The 19,125-nt window shown below is 42.4% G+C and overlaps 1 protein-coding gene across 1 annotated transcript in view; it reads left to right on the forward strand.

Moving 5' to 3' along the window:
- The window catches only part of LOC141127961 (piRNA biogenesis protein EXD1-like), a 117,163-nt gene that overhangs the window by 9,093 nt on the left and 88,945 nt on the right, over window positions 1-19,125 (forward strand). Inside the window, exon 3 of the mRNA XM_073614888.1 lies at window positions 18,896-18,964. Within this exon, the coding sequence (XP_073470989.1) occupies window positions 18,896-18,964 (69 nt within the window). The remainder of the gene's footprint in view (window positions 1-18,895; window positions 18,965-19,125) is intronic.

Consider the following 19,125-nt stretch of genomic DNA (forward strand, 5'->3'; position numbering starts at 1 on the left):
CTTATATCGCAAAAAATAAAAAAACGGACTCGTGAATAAATACCACCAAAAGAAAGCTCTATTTGTGTGAACAAAATGAAAAAAATTTAATTTGGGTACAGCGTAGCATGACCGCGCAATTGTCATTGAAAGTGTGAGAGCGCTGAAAGCTGAAAATTGGTCTGGGAAGGAGGGGGGCGAAAGTGCCCAGTATTGAGGTGGTTAAGCCGAATTCTACATAACAGAGGTTCCAGTATCAGTGCAAACAATAAAGGGGACAAGGGGCATCCCTGCCTTGTCCCATTCCTTATCGCAAATGGGGGGGAGACTACTCCGTGTACCTTCACTTGAGCTTTAGGTTCTTTATACATGCCTGCAATCCAACTAAACATTTTCCCTCCCAGTTTTATGTGACGAAGGACTGCAAACATGAACCCCCATCCCACCCTATCAAATGCCTTCTCCGCGTCTGTTCCTAGGCACACACACGGAGTCTTAGTTGAGTTTGCTATATGCATCAAATTCAGGGTTTTGATGGTATTATCCCTTGCTTCTCTTGTTGGAACAATCCCTACCTGATCCTGATGGATCAGGAAGGGTAATTGCTGTTGTAGTCTTAAGGCTATAATCTTACTGAATATTTTTAGATCCGCATTCAATAAGGATATTGGCTTATAACTTTCACATTGCTTTGTATCCTTTCCTTCTTTTGGAATCACCGCTATCATAGCTCTTAATGTCTCTGAATGGAAAGAGACTCCCTCCCCCAGCTCATTAAACATTTTAACCAGATAGGGTCCCAATATTTTTTAATTGGAAAAACCAATTTATTGAAAAACGTATGTATGGAACATAAATCAATATAGACCAACATAGCCTTGACAATAGTACATACATGAATACATTGAAATGTCTGTATAGCCTACAGTAAAACACATCAATGGAGATGGAGTCAATGTACAACATATATAAAAGAAAAAGAGAATACAAAAAGGGGAAGGGGGGAAATAGGAGGTGAGGCTATTAGGTGCACGTTTCACCATCTACTAACCATCTGCTCCTAGACCTTTTCATATTTAAGCGAACACCCTCTATGGAGATAAATCAGTTTTTTATATGGGAGAGTGTCATTAACCTCCTTCTTCCAGCATTGAATTGTAGGGGGGCAGGGCCTGCATCCACATACTGGTTACCGCTTTCTTTGCCAAGAATAGCGTCTTGTGCAAAAAGGTAAGGAGGGGTTTGTCTGTGTGATAAGCCTGGCAACAGACTGAGTAGGCACATTTTTGGGTCTAGTGTAGCAGGAGAACCCATCTGATCATGCAAGAAGCGGATCACCTGTATCCAGTATGTTTGGATAGTTGGGCAGGACCATATAAGGTGGTAGGAGCCTGGGGTGTGGTCTCATCGGCGACACCCTGGATTGTACATGGGTTTAAAACACTCTATATTCTGGGGGGTCAGATAAGTCCTATGTATGATATACAACTGCGTGAGGCGGTCTGATAACTTAGGGGATACCTTTTTCACATCTTCCAAAATCTCATCCCAATCCTCATCCTCAATCCGTCCGATGTCTGCCTCCCATCTTGTCTTGGCAGCATAGGCCAAGGCCATGGTACTGGGGAGACGGATAGCGGAGTATAGAGTGGAGATTAATTTGGCAGACTCAGTACCAGTGACTGTGTCTACTATAGAAGGAACTGCCAGGGAAGGGTTAAGGCCAGTAAACTGGGTTTGTATAGCATGACGAAGTTGTAAATATCTAAAGAGAAGACAGTTAGGGAGGGAATATTCGTCCTTTAGCGTTTGGAATGTTTTTAAGTCCCGTAGTGGTCATGACCTGATGTAAGTACAAAATCCCATGGCGTATCCACACCGCAGGGTCTGGGATGGACAACAGTTCTGGTAGATACGTGCTAAACCAGAGAGGTGTATGGGAGTGGATCTGCGGGGTTCCAAGTTTTTGTAGTGCCACCCGCCATACCCTCCGGTGGTGTGTCAGCATGTCTGTGTTGTGGTGGGGGGAACGTTTTGTCAATGGAGCTCTAAGGACTGATTGAAGCGGGGTGTGGGCTAGGTCATCAAGGTGCTTACATAGTAGTGACTGGTATCGAGGTTGCTCCCTTTTGTCAAAATGAAAGAAATGGGACAGTTGGGAAGCAAGGTAATACTCCTGAAAGTCAAGGGCAGCTCCTCCCAGTGTCACCGGGTTTTTTAAGGTTTTCCAAGATAATTTGTGTCTACTGTGCCCCCATATAAATGAGTTAAGAATAGATTCGATTGTCTTGAAGAATTTTTGTGGTATGTATAGGGGGCATGCCACACCAGATAAAGTATGTTTGGGAGGAGTATCATCTTGACTAAACTGATGCGTCCCATAACAGCTAGGGGAAGTCTGGCCCAAATCTGAGTTTTGGTCTTGATCAGGGCATACAAAGGTTCAATGTTTAAGAGTGTATAGTCTGCGAGTGATCTAGTGACCTGCACACCAAGGTACTTGATCACGGAGACCCTTGGGACGGTCAGAGGAGGGGACGTGAACGGGGAGGGGAAATGGTCAATCGGATCTGGGACTTAGACCAGTTAATGCTCAGACCCCAGTGAATACCGATACGTTCTATAGAATGGAGGGCTGCAATCAGAGAGTGACCAGAGTCCGCCAGATACAAAAGCGTATCATCGGCGTACATGCCAATCTTTTCTTCCAGATTCCCTATCCTGAGACCATGGATGCTAGTATCTGCACGAATCATAATGGCCAATGGCTCTACAGCCAGTGCGTATAGCATAGGGGAAAGAGGACAGCCTTGTCGGGTCCCCCTTTCTAGTGGAAATTGGTCAGAGAGCCAGCCGTTCACGAACGCTCTGGCCCTTGGAGATTGATAAAGGAGCTGAACCCAACGGATAAAGTTGGGGCCAAATCCGAATCCCGAAAGGCACTCCCATAGGTAGTTCCACTCCACAGAATCGAAGGCCTTGGCGGCATCCAGAGCCACCACGACCCTCAAACTGATTTCATTGTGGGATCCCTGAATGTTCATGAATAGACGGCGAATATTCATTGCAGTATTTTTCCCTGGCATGAAGCCAGTCTGATCAGGTTGGATCAGTGACAGAATGACTTGGTTAAGGCGGGAGGCTAAAATCTTGGCCAGTATCTTTATGTTGACCTGTAGCAGAGAAATAGGTCTATAGGATTCCGGATATTTAGGGTCCTTACCAGGCTTAGGGATTACCACAATTTGGGCCTCTCTCATGGAGGGGGGTAAAATGCCCATATCAAATATGGATTTGTACAGGTCATAAAGTTTAGGGATTAGAATTTCAGAGTAGGTGGCATAGAATTCGAGGGGTAAGCCATCTGACCCTGGGGCCTTAGATGCGGCCAAGCAGGAGATAGCCTCAGAGATATCCTTAGTGATAGGGGGCTTCCAAAAGGTCAAGCTGATCTTTGGTCAGTTTAGGGAATTTAACTCCCGCTAGGTAGTCCCTGGTCTATTGGGGAGTGTGAGTGGCACGGGAATGTAGAGTGTACGGTAGAATTTCCCAAATTTCTCCGTCACTTGTTGCGGATCAGTGATGTCGTTCCCCTGCGGATCCGTCAACGACACCACCACAGGGGGACGCGCATCTAAATGTGCAAGATACGCAAGTAGTTTAGGGTCCCAATATTGATAAGAATAACTTATAGTACTGGGCAAAGAGCCCATCTGGTCCTGATGCCTTCCCCATTTTTGCTTATCTTATTCCTCTCTGTACCTCTTCTAAAGTAATTGGCGAGTCCAACTCCTCCTGCACACTAGTTGTCAGGCACGGAGTTCCACTTGCTTTTAGGTACTCCTCCATCACTGTTCAATCTGGTGCGTCTATATTCAAACTGTAAAGTGAAGAGTAGAACTCTAAATATTATTTGATCTCATATACCCATTCACCCATAAGATCCTTCCCTTAGATATAAAAGAACAAATAAGAGGAGCTCATACCCCCCCAGTGATAGCATTAATGTACACTACAATATCAGCAAAAATTACAAGCTAAAACACAGGTGCACAGATAAATACATGAATAATTAACACAGTGCTTATAGACCATGCATAAATTAATCTGCCTTGTGTAATGAGTGAATAAACTGTGCCAATCAAATACCATATTAATCATATAGCATATAATCACCATATAATGTGACATAAAAAAAGTCCATAACTGTAAGAATGCATAAAGACCATAAAAAACATATAAAAAATCAGTCCAAAAAATCGTGAGATGAAAAATCGTGATTTGTTTGTGACACACAGAATCTTCAATGAATGTGGTGATCTTAATGGTGTATAACTCCACGTATCCTTCACCTCACCACCGTGACACGTGAATTCACTCCCAAAGGAACCTCACTCACCGATTTATTTTGCCAGCACTCTCATGCACGGCAAAAAACGCTTATTTACCACACTTCAGGGTAATCCGATATGCAAATATCCCACAGTGTTTGGATCAATCCACATGAAAAATAATTAAAGAGCTCACATAGCGTAAACCAGCACGGCAAGTTTATTAAAACCACTACAATCTTCAAGAAAATCACTCACATTTCAAAAGATTTAAAATAGCAGCAAATGCAGTGTAGCTCACAGCAACTTTAAAATCAGTGGATGAACTCAAAACAACAAATGGTCACGGCGGACCCGAGGTGTGCTAGTGCTTAGACTCCCTGATTTGACTTACTCATGGGAGTCAAATCTATGACGAAACATGTCGGGGGCGTCGCTGTGAGATGTGACGAGCAACGCTGAGAGCCGCATTAGAGGAAGGGTGGTCTGTTTTCACGCCGTGCTACAGAGGAGGGGAGAGAGGCCGTGAGTCTAAGCACTAGCACACCTCGGGTCCGCCGTGACCATTTGTTGTTTTGAGTTCATCCACTGATTTTAAAGTTGCTGTGAGCTACAATGCATTTGCTGCTGTTTTAAATCTTTTGAAATGTGAGTGATTTTCTTGAAGATTGTAGTGGTTTTAATAAACTTGCCGTGCTGGTTTACGCTATGTGAGCTCTTTAATTATTTTTCATGTGGATTGATCCAAACACTGTGGGATATTTGCATATCGGATTACCCTGAAGTGTGGTAAATAAGCGTTTTTTGCCGTGCATGAGAGTGCTGGCAAAATAAATCGGTGAGTGAGGTTCCTTTGGGAGTGAATTCACGTGTCACGGTGGTGAGGTGAAGGATACGTGGAGTTATACACCATTAAGATCACCACATTCATTGAAGATTCTGTGTGTCACGAACAAATCACGATTTTTCATCTCACGATTTTTTGGACTGATTTTTTATGTTTTTTATGGTCTTTATGCATTCTTACAGTTATGGACTTTTTTTATGTCACATTATATGGTGATTATATGCTATATGATTAATATGGTATTTGGCACAGTTTTATTCACTCATTACACAAGGCAGATTAATTTATGCATGGTCTATAAGCACTGTGTTAATTATTCACGTATTTATTTGTGCACCTGTGTTTTAGCTTGTAATTTTTGCTGATATTGTAATGCACATTAATGCTATCACTGGGGGGGGTATGAGCGCCTCTTATTTGTTCTTTTATATCTAAGGGAAGGATCTTATGGGTGAATGGGTATATGAGATCAAATAATATTTAGTTTTACTATCATTTAAAGGGGCAGCTCTTGTTTGATATATTTTTATATTAATTTATAGAAATTTATTTCACTATAATTTATATTTTTCCACTTTAAATTTTTAGTTTCATATTATTGAGGAGACCATTCACTGGATCATATTCCTCATCGAATCACGCTCTTATCCAGTGGCGCAGGGGGGGTGTTTTTGAATAAAGGGCGGTTTATTATTCAGAATACCCACATTTATATTTAGAAGAGTAGAACTCGCCAAACACCTCGGCTATCTGTCCAGGCATCCCAACCTCCTCCCCATCTCTTTTCCTCGCTGAGGGAATAAACGTCCTTACATGCATTTCACGTAATGCTCCTGCAAGTTACCTGCCACATTTATTGCCCGACTCGTAGCTACATTTACGTCCTATTTGTAATGCCATTTTGGCTCTATATTGTAATAGGTCAGTTACTTGTCTACGGGCATTTAATAATTCTCGTTCCACTTCTGCAGTCTGAGCATGTTTATGTTGTGCCTCTAAGCCTTGGATTTTGGACAGTAGCGTAGTTAATTCGGCTTCCCTCTCCTTCTTTATTCTTGCTCCGTGTTTTATCAGTACTCCCCGTATTACTGCTTTATGTGTTTCCCAGATTACTCCCGGGGGGCTATCTGAATTATCGTTCATCTGGAAAAACCATTCTATTTCCCTCTGGACGTCCTTCCTTACTATGGGATCCTGAAGAAGGCTTTCGTTAAGTTTCCATAGCCTTGTGGATGTATGGTGTCTGTCTGTCAAGTTGTATTTTAAAAAGATTGGTGCATGATCTGACCATGTGATTAAACCAATAGAGGCCTCACTTACTGAGTGTAATTGTTTGTGTGGTACAAAAAAAAAATCAATACGTGAGTATACTCTGTGGGTTGGAAAAGAAAGTATAATCTTTTTCCCTTGGATGGAATAATCGCCACACATCTACCATTTTTGCCTCTGCCATTGCTTGGGAAATCCCCTTCCTTACTTTTGGTGTCACTGAAGATACTCCTGATGAAATATCTTCTTTGGGTATCAGGGGTACATTCAGATCTCCTCCCATGATCAACTGTCCTTCTTTGAACCCCATGAGTTTTTCTAATATATTTCTAACAAAAATATCTTGCTGGGAGTTTGGGGCATAGTATGAAGCCAGCGTCTCTGCCTCCCTACCAATGGTTTCCTTTATGAACAAATATCTTCCTTTTACATCCATCATGGAATTTTTATAATTCCAGGCCGCTGTATTCGATATCATAATAGATACTCCCTTGGTTTTGGATTCAGCATTACAAGCGTGGTACACCATAGAATAATCTCTACTTCTTAACAGAGGAAGGTTATTTTCTCTAAAGTGTGTTTCTTGTATTAATGCAATGTCTATATGCAGTTTTCTTAAGTCCTGAAGCAATGTACGTCTTTTTTCCGGGATATTTAGTACCTTAATGTTAAAGGACATTACAGAAAGGTTTTCCATTTTCTCCTACTCCATCACCAACTCCACAATGCTTGTACCCAAGAAGTAGGTTCTTTCCTCACTAATCCCTTTTGAGGGTCTGCGTTCCAAAGATGCAGACGATAGTAAGGGAGATGGAGGGAGGAGGGGAGAGGAGAGGAGAGGGGGGGGAGAAAAAACAAACAAAAAAACCCCCCAATTTACAAAAAATTTAAAATAATTCTCTTCCCACTAAAGGGCCTCGAGACGGTCATTTACCTTCGACCCCCCTGAAGATCCCTAAAGCACTACTGCTTTTAGCACTCAATTTCCGGATCTACGGCAATTTGGGTGCTGGCCTATTAGGGGGTTATGATTGAGCACAGCTGCTCCTGTCCGAGCCTTCCGAGCCTACTCCACCAATATTAAAATAGCGCACTTTGCTTATTCTCTGTAACATTTCCACTATAACTTCCTAGTGAGTCAAAAAAAAAAAAAAAAAAAGGGGCGGTGAGGCCGGAGTGGAGAAAAAGTAACAATTCACCAATTCAATAATTCCTTACATCTTCTGTATTCCTCCATCCCTCTCTCTTGTACATCAGCCCACATCTTATTTTACCCCCTTATCTTATATCTCCATTATACGGGCACATGGACTCTTTATTATCTGTTCATTCCTTCCCTTATATTCAACATTCACCTAATTACATTACAGTGGTGTGCTCAATAAAAAGAAGACAGGAGGACCATTTAACAATAGTCCCACCACTCTCTTAAATGAGTAGGGGTGGTGGGAGTAGGGCACAGGTACTCCCCCTCCCCCTCTACATTTATGTATTATTATGTATTCTTTTATAAATTCTATTCATTGTGTACCACCAACATAAAAAAACAAAAAACAAACAAACACCAGTTACCCAAATGAAATATTAAATTAATTCCTTGTGACCCCCCCCCTTACCCTACCCCCCAATACTCCCAGTCTCTACTTCCATTCCCTACCCTCCCTTTCCTTCATATTAGTGTCTACCCCTGTGTTTCATTTCTCTCGTGCATTGATCCCATCTCCTCCTCTTCCTGTTATACCTACCTCCTATCCTTCCTATTGTTCTGATTCCCCTAAGTACGATCACTGTACATACAGTGAATACAGTGAGAAAAAACAAACAAAAAAATACCAGTGACATAACAGTGATATAACATTGATAAACAGTGATATAAAACATTCCAAACCAGCTTAATCAAATCACACCTTGCTAATTATCCACTACCTCTTATGTGTTAGGAGAAAAAAAAAAAGGGGTATGTTCCCTAAATCCCCCACCCTCACCACTCCATCAATTCCCCCCATTAATTGTTCTATCTCTTCACCAATTCACTCTTACCCTCTCTCTCTTCCATACTTCAACATCTCCTTCCTTGTTCCCTCCCTCTCCCATCCGCCTATTTTATCTACCCCTCCTCTTTTATTTAATCTACTCCCTCCTACCCCATCTCCCTTTCCCAAACCAACCTCCACTTACATTGATTTATCTACTTCCTTACTTTAATTATTCCCAATGATTCTACCTATTTCTTTCATTCCTCACTCAATCTTCCAATCACCTTCTTCACCTTTCATACTACTTATGTTCACTGTATTATTAATTATTTTTATATTATTTTCATGTCCATGTGTACATATATCTTCCCCATTCTCTTCACGGGTAGCCTTGGCTTAGTCTCTAATTGATTTGTTAATTCAATCAGCCCACTAACCCAAATATATGGAAAAAAAGAGGGAAAAAAGTGTATACATGTCCGGGGATAAAAGGAAGAAAAAAAGACGTGGGTGGTTCCTGCAGTTTCTTCTGGAGTTCCTGGAGTACCTAAAGCTGCTACCTTCTCATACTAATGCCAGAAAAAACAAACATACTATTGTCTCTCCCCACCGGTCTTCCTGTATGGCATCAGTTTGGCATTAGTTTTATGTCTGCGGCAATGGTAATTGCCAATTCGGTACCTCGAACGGTTCCACATTTAAGAAAGCAAACAATTTTGGGAGGTCACTATGTACTCGTAAGGTAAATGTTAGCAGGCCCTTCCTTATTGCTACTGCCAAAGGATACTTCCATCTATACGTGCCCCCTTCTTTCCGTACACTGTCTAACACAGGGCGGAGCAGGGCTCTGTGTTGCAGTGTCGCTCGAGATAGATCAGGTAATATCTTAACCACAGTCCCTTCTATTTCAATAGTACCTGCCTCCCATGCTCTCTGGAGCTGGGTCTCCCTATATGTATAGTGGTGTAGGCGGCAAATAATGTCTCGGGGTCTCTGAGGGTCTGATCTTGGGCCCATCGCCCTGTGCACCCTATCCAAGTCCATGTTGGCATGTATTTTACCCTCTAATATTTTATGGAAAATACCTATTACCTTCTCCTGGAGGTTCTCCTGTTCTATGGCTTATGGGACCCCTCTGAGCCACAAATTGCATCGGCGGCTTCGGTCCTCAAGATCTTCGATCTGCAGCTGCATATCTGCCACCGTCTCCTCATGTGCCTCTCTCTCCCTCTCCAACGCCTCCACTCTTTACTCTGAAGAGGACACTGTTTCCTCACCTATTGTAAGGCGGTCTGTTATCTGTTGTATCTCAGTGTGTACCTGTTACATCTCCATGCGGTGTACTTCTTCCACTTTGTGGATGAGGACCTCAATGTCTATTTTCGTAGGAAGGGCCTGTATTAGGGACCTTAAATCCTCCTCTATAACATGCTGCTCCTGCCGGGGAAGTACCATTTCAGGGGCTTCCCTGACCCTCTGTGCTTGTGGTGTACTCGCCATTTCCCCTCCTCCTTCTCCCGGGACGGCTTTGTCCGCTCTTACTTGCTCCGCTCTTACTGGCCCCACTCCCTTCAGGCTTGCTAATCTGCTATCTGATTTCTGTTCCTGTAAGGCTGAGAAATGTTGTTTTATTCCCGGCTGTATATCCAGTATGGTATTTGTATATTGAAATCATATCCCCTCTCAAGCGTCTCTTCTCTAGAGAGAATAAGTTCAGTGCTCGCAACCTTTCCTCATAACTAATATCCTCCAGACCCTTTATTAGCTTTGTTGCCCTTCTTTGTACTCGCTCCATTTCCAGTACATCCTTCCTGAGGACTGGTGCCCAGAACTGGACAGCATACTCTAGGTGCGACCGGACCAGAGCCTCGTAGAGCAGGAGAATTAACGTTTTACCTCTGCAGTTAATCCCCTTTTGCATGCCAATATTCTGTTTGCTTTGTTAACAGCAGCTTGGCATTGCATGCCATTGCTGAGCCTATCGTCTACTAGAACCCCCAGGTCCTTTTCCATCCTAGATTCCCCCAGAAGTTCTCCCCCCAGTGTATAAATTGCATTCATATTTTTGCCACCTAAATGCATTGTTTTACATTTTTGTACGTTGAACCTCATTTGCCATGTAGTTGCCCACCCCATTAATTTGTTCAGATCTTTTTGCAAGGTTTCCACATCCTGCGGAGAAGTTATTGCCCTGCTTAGCTTAGTATAGCACGCAAATACAGGGATTGAACTGTTTACCCCATCCTCCAGGTCGTTTATGAACAAATTAAACAGGATTGATCCCAGCACAGAACCCTGGAGGACCCCACTACCCATCCCTTACTATTCTGAATACTCCCCATTTATCACCACCCTCTGAACTCGCCCTTGTAGCCAGTTTTCAATCCATGTACTCACCCTATGGTCCATGCCAACGGACCTTATTTTGTACAGTAAACGTTTATGGGGAACTGTGTCAAATGCTTTCTTTATCTAGATGGCAACTCACCTCCTCATAGAAGATTAATAGATTGGTTTGGCAAGAACGATTCTTCATGAATCCATGCTGATTACTGCTAATGATACCATTCTCATTACTAAAATCTTTTATATAGTCCCTTATCATCCCCTCCAAGAGTTTACATACGATTGATGTTAGGCTAACTGGTCTGTAATTCCCAGGGATGTATTTTGGGCCCTTTTTAAATATTGGTGCTACATTGGCTTTTCTCCAATCAGCTGGTACCATTCCAGTCAGTAGACTGTCAGTAAAAATTAGGAACAATGGTCTGGCAATTACCTGACTTAGTTCCCTAAGTACCCTCGGGTGCAAGCCATCTGGTCCCGGTAATTTATTAATGTTAAGTTTCCCAAGTCTAATTTTAATTCTGTCCTCTGTTAACCATGGAAGTGCTTCCTGTGATGTGTCATAAGGATAAACACTGCAGTTTTGGTTACTGAAGCCCCTCGATTACCTCGTGAAGACTGAGGAGAAGAATAAATTCAATACCTTCGCCATCTCCTCATCCTTTGTAACCAGATGTCCTTCCTCATTCTTTATGGGGCCAATATGGTCTGTCCTCCCTTTTTTACTGTTTACATACTTAAAGAATTTCTTGGGATTTTTTTCTGCTCTCATCCACTATGTGTCTTTCATGTTCTATCTTAGCTGTCATTATTGCACCCTTACGTGTCTTCTTGCATTCTTTATAAATTCTGAATGCTGATGATGATCCCTCAACCTTGTATTGTTTGAAGGCCTTCTTCCTTTGCTTTTATATGTATTTTTACATTGGAGTTAAGCCATTCAGGTCTTTTGATTGCTCTTTTAAATTTATTACCCAATGGGATGCATTGGCTAATGCCCTTATTTAATATGCTCTTAAAGCAAACCCATCTATCCTCTTTGTTCCTAAGATTTTATCCCAATTTATGCCTTCTAGCAAGGTTTGTAGTTTAGGGGAGTTGGCTCTTTTGAAATTCAGTGTCTTTGTATTCCCCTTATGTTTTCTATTTGTGTGATTTATACTGAAGCCAATTGACTTGTGATCGCTGTTGCCTAAATTGCCCCGTATTTCCACATCCATGATCAGGTCTGTATTGTTGGTAATCAGTAGATCTAGTAATGCTTTATTTCTAGTTGGTGCATCTACCATCTGACCTATATATGTGTCCTGCAAGACATTTAGGAACTGGCGAGCCTTAGATGAATGTGTGGTTCCCTCTGCCCAGTCTATGTCTGGATAATTAAAATCCCCCATTATGATAACACTTCCCATCCTTGCTGCTAATCCAAATTGTGATAGGAGATTTGTCTCCCCTTCCTTCCACAGGTTAAGGGGCCTATAGCATACTCCCAGTATTATTTTCCCCTTAACTTCATCCCTTTGGAGCTCTACCCATAAGGATTCCACCTCCTACCTAGCCCCCCTAGTGATGTCTTCTCTCACATTCACTTGTACATTATTCTTGATATATAGGCATACCCCTCCCCCTTTTTACCCTCTCTATCCTCACGATAAAGGGTATACCCCCGAATGTTTGCCAGCCAATCATGAGAGCTGTTGAACCAGGTCTCTGAAATTCCCACAAAATCCAAATCCTCCTCGGACAACCGTATCTCTAGTTCACCATTTTGTCCGCCAGGCTCCTGGCATTGGTGAACATGCCACGTAGTTTAGACCGGTCACATATTATCCTCTTATTGGGTGTTCCGAGATTGCATGTTAGTGTACAAGTGTGGGCAGCCCAGCACTAAATCTCTATATTTTTCTGTTACTAAACAATGCGGTCTGGTTCCAGGTCATGTGACTAATGCTGGCCATACATGGATCAAAATTTGGCCGGTTCAGCAGGAACCATCCACATGTAGCCCTCTGTGTTCAACAGACGTCGGTCATTGTTCCGGCTTCTGTTGAACAGTCCTCCTGGAAAACCAGCATTCAGTCAGTGTATTCTGATGGTGGGGTAGTCCCACTGTCAGAATACAATGACAAAGTGGGGAGGATTTCCCTATCCAAGTTAAATGTGTGGATGGGGAAATCGTCTCAGTTTTTTTCATTCAATCAGCCGGCTGGTTGAACAAAATAACTGTGTCACGTATGGCTAGCTGTAAACTGATCAATATGTCAGGTGACCCGCAGCAGCTCAGTTTTATGGTCACCAATGTGAGAAGAGTCTAGATTAACTTTTTTTTTTTTTTTTTTTTTTTAAATCAGAAGTTTCTTTATTAAAAGTAAAGTAAAGAAAAGTACAACACACAGCATTCCAGAATAGTACAATCAGATTGTTCGTTGAGCGAAACAACTGAGTAAAACAGACATGGAATACAATGGCACACACCCTGCATGACATAATAGTGGCCATTCAGCGAAGATCCCCACTGTGACAAAGAGAAAGGAGCTGGTTGTGGAGTTTAGAAAGGGGAAGCCACCAGTGACACCAGTTTCCATCCGGGGAGTGGATGTGGAGGTAGTAGAGTTACAGGTATCTGGGGGTGCACATAGATAATAAGCTGGACTGGAGCAAGAACGCTGAGGTGCTCTATAGGAAGGGCCAGAGCCGACTCTATTGTTTGAGTAGACTGAGGTCCTTTAACATCTGCCGGATGATGCTGAAGATGTTTTAGGAGTCTGTGGTGGCCAGCGCTCTCTTGTATGCAGTGGCATGCTGTGGAAGCAAGCTTAGGGTTACCGACTCAATAAACTGATTCGAAAGGCCAGTGATGTTGTTGGATTGGAATTGGAGTTTTTTTCCAACAGTGTTAAAGAGGAGAATGTTGTTCAACTTACGTTCAGTCTTGGACAACTCCTCCCATCCACTCCACAATACGCTAGTCAGTCTGCAGGGGGACCATCAGTGACAGATTGTTACACCCACAATGCACTACAGAGCGACACAGGAAATAATTTTTTACTGTGTCGCTCAGGATATATAATTATTTTCTGTGAGGGCTGGAGGTGAAGATTTAAAGTGGATGTAAACCCAATGTCATCCTTTCTAAACTACTTCCATAGGGGTTATCTATAAGGATATACATGCCTCCTGCATGTATCCTTACCTGTCAAATGTCTCCCCTCTGACTGTTATTAGACCTGAAAAACTGCAGATTGTGTGGGTGGGTCTGTTGTCTGGAGCTCGGTGGGTGGAGTCGTGATGTCAGTAGACTCCCCACCCACCTCTACACTCCCCTTGTCAAAATGCATTTTCTCTGTGTATTTCTAACACTAAACTTCTGCTATGATCTCTAACATCCAGTGAAAAGACAGGAAAGTAACCACATGACTTCTGCATGCCAAATCATGGTTAGGTGTGGAACAGCCAATCCTTGTAGAGCTGCTGAAGAAAGGAGTGGGGGAGGGAATTTAAAAAGACTGCATTTCTTAGGCTAATGCACGAGATATGTAAATCACCTGTCACTCACAGCAAGGGGGAGTATTTGACAAAGTTTTTCTCAGTTTGTCAAGAATTGTCTCACTGAACAATAAAAGGGGATTGCTCAGAGATTGATTAACTCTGTGTGGTAAGACTGGGCTCAAATGATAGCAAATCTTATACTCTACAATATGATATATATAAAAAAAAAAAAAAATTTTTTTCGGGTTTACATCCACTTTAATTCTGGTTTATGATCAGAATTTTGTGTCTTTATAGTTTGTTGGTATTGTGTTGGTTATTATTTGGGGTGGTGTTAGAGGAAGTGGTGTATTATTTGTATTTGGTAGTTTGCCTGTTATTTTAATCTGTGTTATTTATTCTATGTTGTATTTTAATTGTATGGATGTTTTATTTGTAGTGTAGTTTAATTTTGTCATTTGGTGTTAATGGCTGTTATTGGTAATTTTGTTATGTTTTTGCACCTTGTTCAGTTTATTGTTGTGATCTTGTCTTTGTTAACCACTTGCCTACTGGGCACTAAAACCCCCCTCCTGCCCAGACCAATTTTCAGCTTTTGGTGCTCTCACACTTTGAATGACAATTACTCAGTCATGTAATACTGTACCCAAATGAATTTTTTGTCCTTTTTTCATACAAATAGAGCTATCTTTTGGTATTTGATTACCTCTGGGTTTTTTATTCTTTGCGCTATAAATGAAAAAAGACCGAAAATTTTGAAAAAAAAACCCACATTTTTTCTTAGTTTCTGTGATAAAACTTTGCAAATTATTAATTTTTCTTCATAAATTTTGGCCAAAATTTATACTGCTACATATCTTTGGTAAAAATAACCCAAATTAATGCATATTATTTGGTCTTTGTGAAAGTTATGCCGCGGACTTTACGGCAGACTTTGCCCGGCGGACTGGATTTCGTCAGACAATGCGATCGTGTGTGGGCTCCAGCGGACTTTGTTTTCTCAAAAGTTGGACGGACTTAGATTTGAAACATGTTTTAAATCAATCCGTTGAAATCGAGTCCGGTCGAAAAGTCAGCTCGTCTGTATGCTAGGTCGACGGACAAAAAGCCACCCTAGGGCAGCTATTGGTTACTGGCTATGAACTTCCTTGTTTTAGTCCGGTCGTACGTCATCACGTACGAATTCGACGGACTTTGGTGGATTGTGTGTAGGCAAGTCCGTTCATTCAGAAAGTCCGTCGTAAAGTCTGTCAAAGTCCGCCGAGCAAAGTCTGCTGTAAAGTCCGTTCGTGTGTACGCGGCATTAGAGAGTCTACAAGCTGTGGTGCAAATCATAAAACATTGATCACACCTGATGGCCTATCTCTCATTTCTTGCAACCCGAACAAGCCAGGAAAGTACAAATACCCCCCAAATTACCCCTTTTTTGAAAGTAGACATTCCAAGGTTTTTAGTAAGATGCATGGTGAGGTTTTTGATGTCATTTTTTTCCACAATTCTTTGCAAAATGAAGATTTTTTTTCCCACAAAATTGTCATTGTAATAGGTTATTTTTCTCGCATGGCTTGTGTATACCACAAATGACACCCCAACATACATTCTGCTACTCCTCCTGAGCATTACGATACCACATGTGTGATACTTTTTCACAGCCTAGCCACGTAGAGAGGCCTAACATGCAGGGAGCACCATCACGTGTTCTAGGAGCATGATTTACACATCTAACTTGTTGACTACCTATTACACTTTTGAAGGCCCTGGAGCACCAGGACAATGACACGTGACACTGATATGGCACTGATGACAGATAGCACTGATACGTGGCACTGATGGCATGTGACACTGATGTGGCACTGATGACAGATGGCACTAATATGTGGCACTGATGACAGGTGACACTGATGTGGCACTGATGACAGATGGCACTAATACGTGGCACTGATGACATGTGACACTGATAACAGATGTCACGTGACACTGACAGGTGGCACTGGGGACAGGTGGCACTGGGGACAGGTGGCACTGGGGACAGGTGGCACTGATAGGGTGCACTAAGGACAGATGGCACTGATAGGTGGCACTGGGGACAGTTGGCACTGATAGGTGGCACTGGGGACAGTTGGCACTGATAGGGGGCACTGGGGACAGTTGGCACTGATAGGTGACACTGGGGACAGATGGCACTGACAGATGGTACTGAGGACAGATGGCACTGACAGATGGTACTGAGCACAGATGGCACTGATATGTGGCACTGGGGACAGGTGGGCATGTGTGTTTTGTGTTAGTGTGGCACTGTGTTAGTGTTCAAACACTCACGCTTCAGCTGCAGGTCGTTCTCCCTCCTCACACGCGGTCTCTGTGTGAGGAAGGAGAGCCGGCAATGAGAGATGATCTCATATGTTTACATATGGGATCATCTATCATTGTACACTCCGATCGAGTGCTAAATGGCCGCTGTGATTAGCAGTTTAGCACGATCTGTGATTGGCCGTGTCCAAGGGACACGGCCAACACAGATCTCCCCCGATGCGTGTACGCGGCGACGTGCAGGGAGGAAGTAAACAGGAGAACGTGCAGGGACACCCTCCCGGCAATTGAGCGCCGTGCTGTAGCCGTCTTTCGGCTATAGCGCGGGCGCGTAGTGGTTAAGTGTGTCTACGTCGTAACAATTTCACAATTTCCCTTTGGGATAATTAAAATATTCTGTATCTGTACCAGAAGAATCATATCCAAGTACAACAGGTCAACAGTGTGGCACTGTGGCTTCAGCAACAGTACCATACTTGGGTAAATGGCATTACGGTTTGAAGATTTATTTTTCACCGTCGGTTTTTGATTCAATAGGACTTGTTTTCATTTCTCTTCTTTTTTTACACTGTGGCCTGTCAATACATTGAAAAGTTCTCTGATACGTAAGGTCACTTGGGCCAAGACACGGGGTCCATAGCTCTTCATATTTACCAGAGCAACCACGGCGTTGATAAATTTGCCGTTCCAGAAGAATAGCATTACCAATATTGGTCACCCATGATCTATGTGTGGGAGGGTCGGAGGGCTTCAATAATTGTAGAATCAGTTTACGTGCATGGAAAAGGGGACAACTCATCACTAGTTTAGTAAACTCCTTCTGTACTACCTCCCCCAAGATCATCAAAAGACAATATTTAGGTTCCAGCAGAACAGTAACTTGAAATACTTTATTTGCGGTATCTAAAACCTTCTGCCAGTACAAATGTAGTTTTTGGCATCGCCAAAGTAAATGAATCAAGTCCTTGTGATCTCTTGCACATCTATAGCAGAGGGGGCCTATGATGTGGCCAATTTTATCTGGTTCCACGTTACCTACACATCCACATGTCTGGTGCTAATCTGGTCATCATTTAAGGTTAGCAAAGTGGTTGAATCAATGATGGGGATTGATTCAGTTCACACTGTGAACACTATCCGCTATAATGTTTGAAAGTTAATTGGCTTGTACTAAAATTGATCTTCGTGTGTATGTGTCTATTTGTTAATAGTAGGGGTTGAATTGTAGAGGTAGAGATAATTACCACTAGACCCAATCCATAGGGTCCTACAGCCTCTGTCCTGTACTCTCCCACTATTTCTGGTGTATATTCCTAGGTGTATACTGTACCTTTAACATGCTGTGTTATGATCCCAGACACCAAGGCTGCTTACGATAGGTAAAGAGCACCCTATAAAAATGTAACCATTTACCATTAGGTAACCATGGGGTTTGAGAGTTCATAAATATAAAACATGAGAAAGTGTCATGCACCAGGTTGGGTTAACATTGAATATCGATCATTTGGAACAGATATTAGAAGGGACAGATTTGAAAAATGTGGCCTTTGGACATTGTTGACGTACAATGACACAGCAGAAAATTGATCAGGGCTTGAGGTTATCTTACTATATATGTATAGCTTGGCAGAATAAGTACTGGTATACCTGGTGGAGGCCAAATTGATGAAAGTGCCTCCCCTACACCTCCTGTCCAATACCCCCTGAAGTTGGTAACAAGGTGTAGGAGGACAAGTTGGGGCATGGTTGTCTGTGGTGGGCCCGGATGCAGCAATATGGTCTGGAGGCAGTGTGAATACTGCTGAGGTGCCAAAGACTTTCAGACCAGATCTGTGCAGAATGCATTCTATGCATTAAGGTGAAAAACCTTCTTTGCTGCAGCTCCCCCTCCAGACCCCCTCCCGCCCTTTTTCTTACCTGAGTCCATCCGATTTAGCGACGTGCACAAGCCCAGCAGCTCCAGCCACTGTCTCTGTCCTCATTGGACAGATTGATGACATTGGCTCCCGCTGCTGTAAATCAAATCCAATGACATGGGGCGGGGCCCCGTCCCGCTGTCTGCGTCCATTGACAGACAGCGGGACTCGGAAGCAACGCCCGCATGGTGCCCCCATGGAAAGTGGTGTGTGTGTGTGTGTATGTATGTGTATATATATATAACTATTATAGAGATTATTATCTTGATGACATCTTATGTGTAAAATACCTGTATTGTACTTTTTTATGGCATATGACAAAAGAATTTTGTACCTCCTTTTTGTACCTAATAAAAATAATTTGTAAACAAACAAAAAAAATAAGAAAGTTCTTTTTTAAAATGTTCTGACTCCAATTTCTTGGTTTTGCAGTAAAGGATGTGGCAAGCGGTAAAAGAAAGTCCGGAATTCACGTGTTCTCTGCATCAGACATTATACATGGTAATTGTCTCTTCTCAGCAATTATTTCTGATCCTGGTAGTGATGGTGAAATGTAAAGATTTAGCCAGATTCACAAATAAGCTATAAAAGACCCTGTTTGTTAAAATATATAATTTATCCAAAACTGATCATTCATTTTAGGTGTATAATAGAGAGTTGAA

This window comes from Aquarana catesbeiana, linkage group LG01 (genome assembly GCF_042186555.1).
Source record: "Aquarana catesbeiana isolate 2022-GZ linkage group LG01, ASM4218655v1, whole genome shotgun sequence".
NCBI lineage: Eukaryota > Metazoa > Chordata > Amphibia > Anura > Ranidae > Aquarana > Aquarana catesbeiana.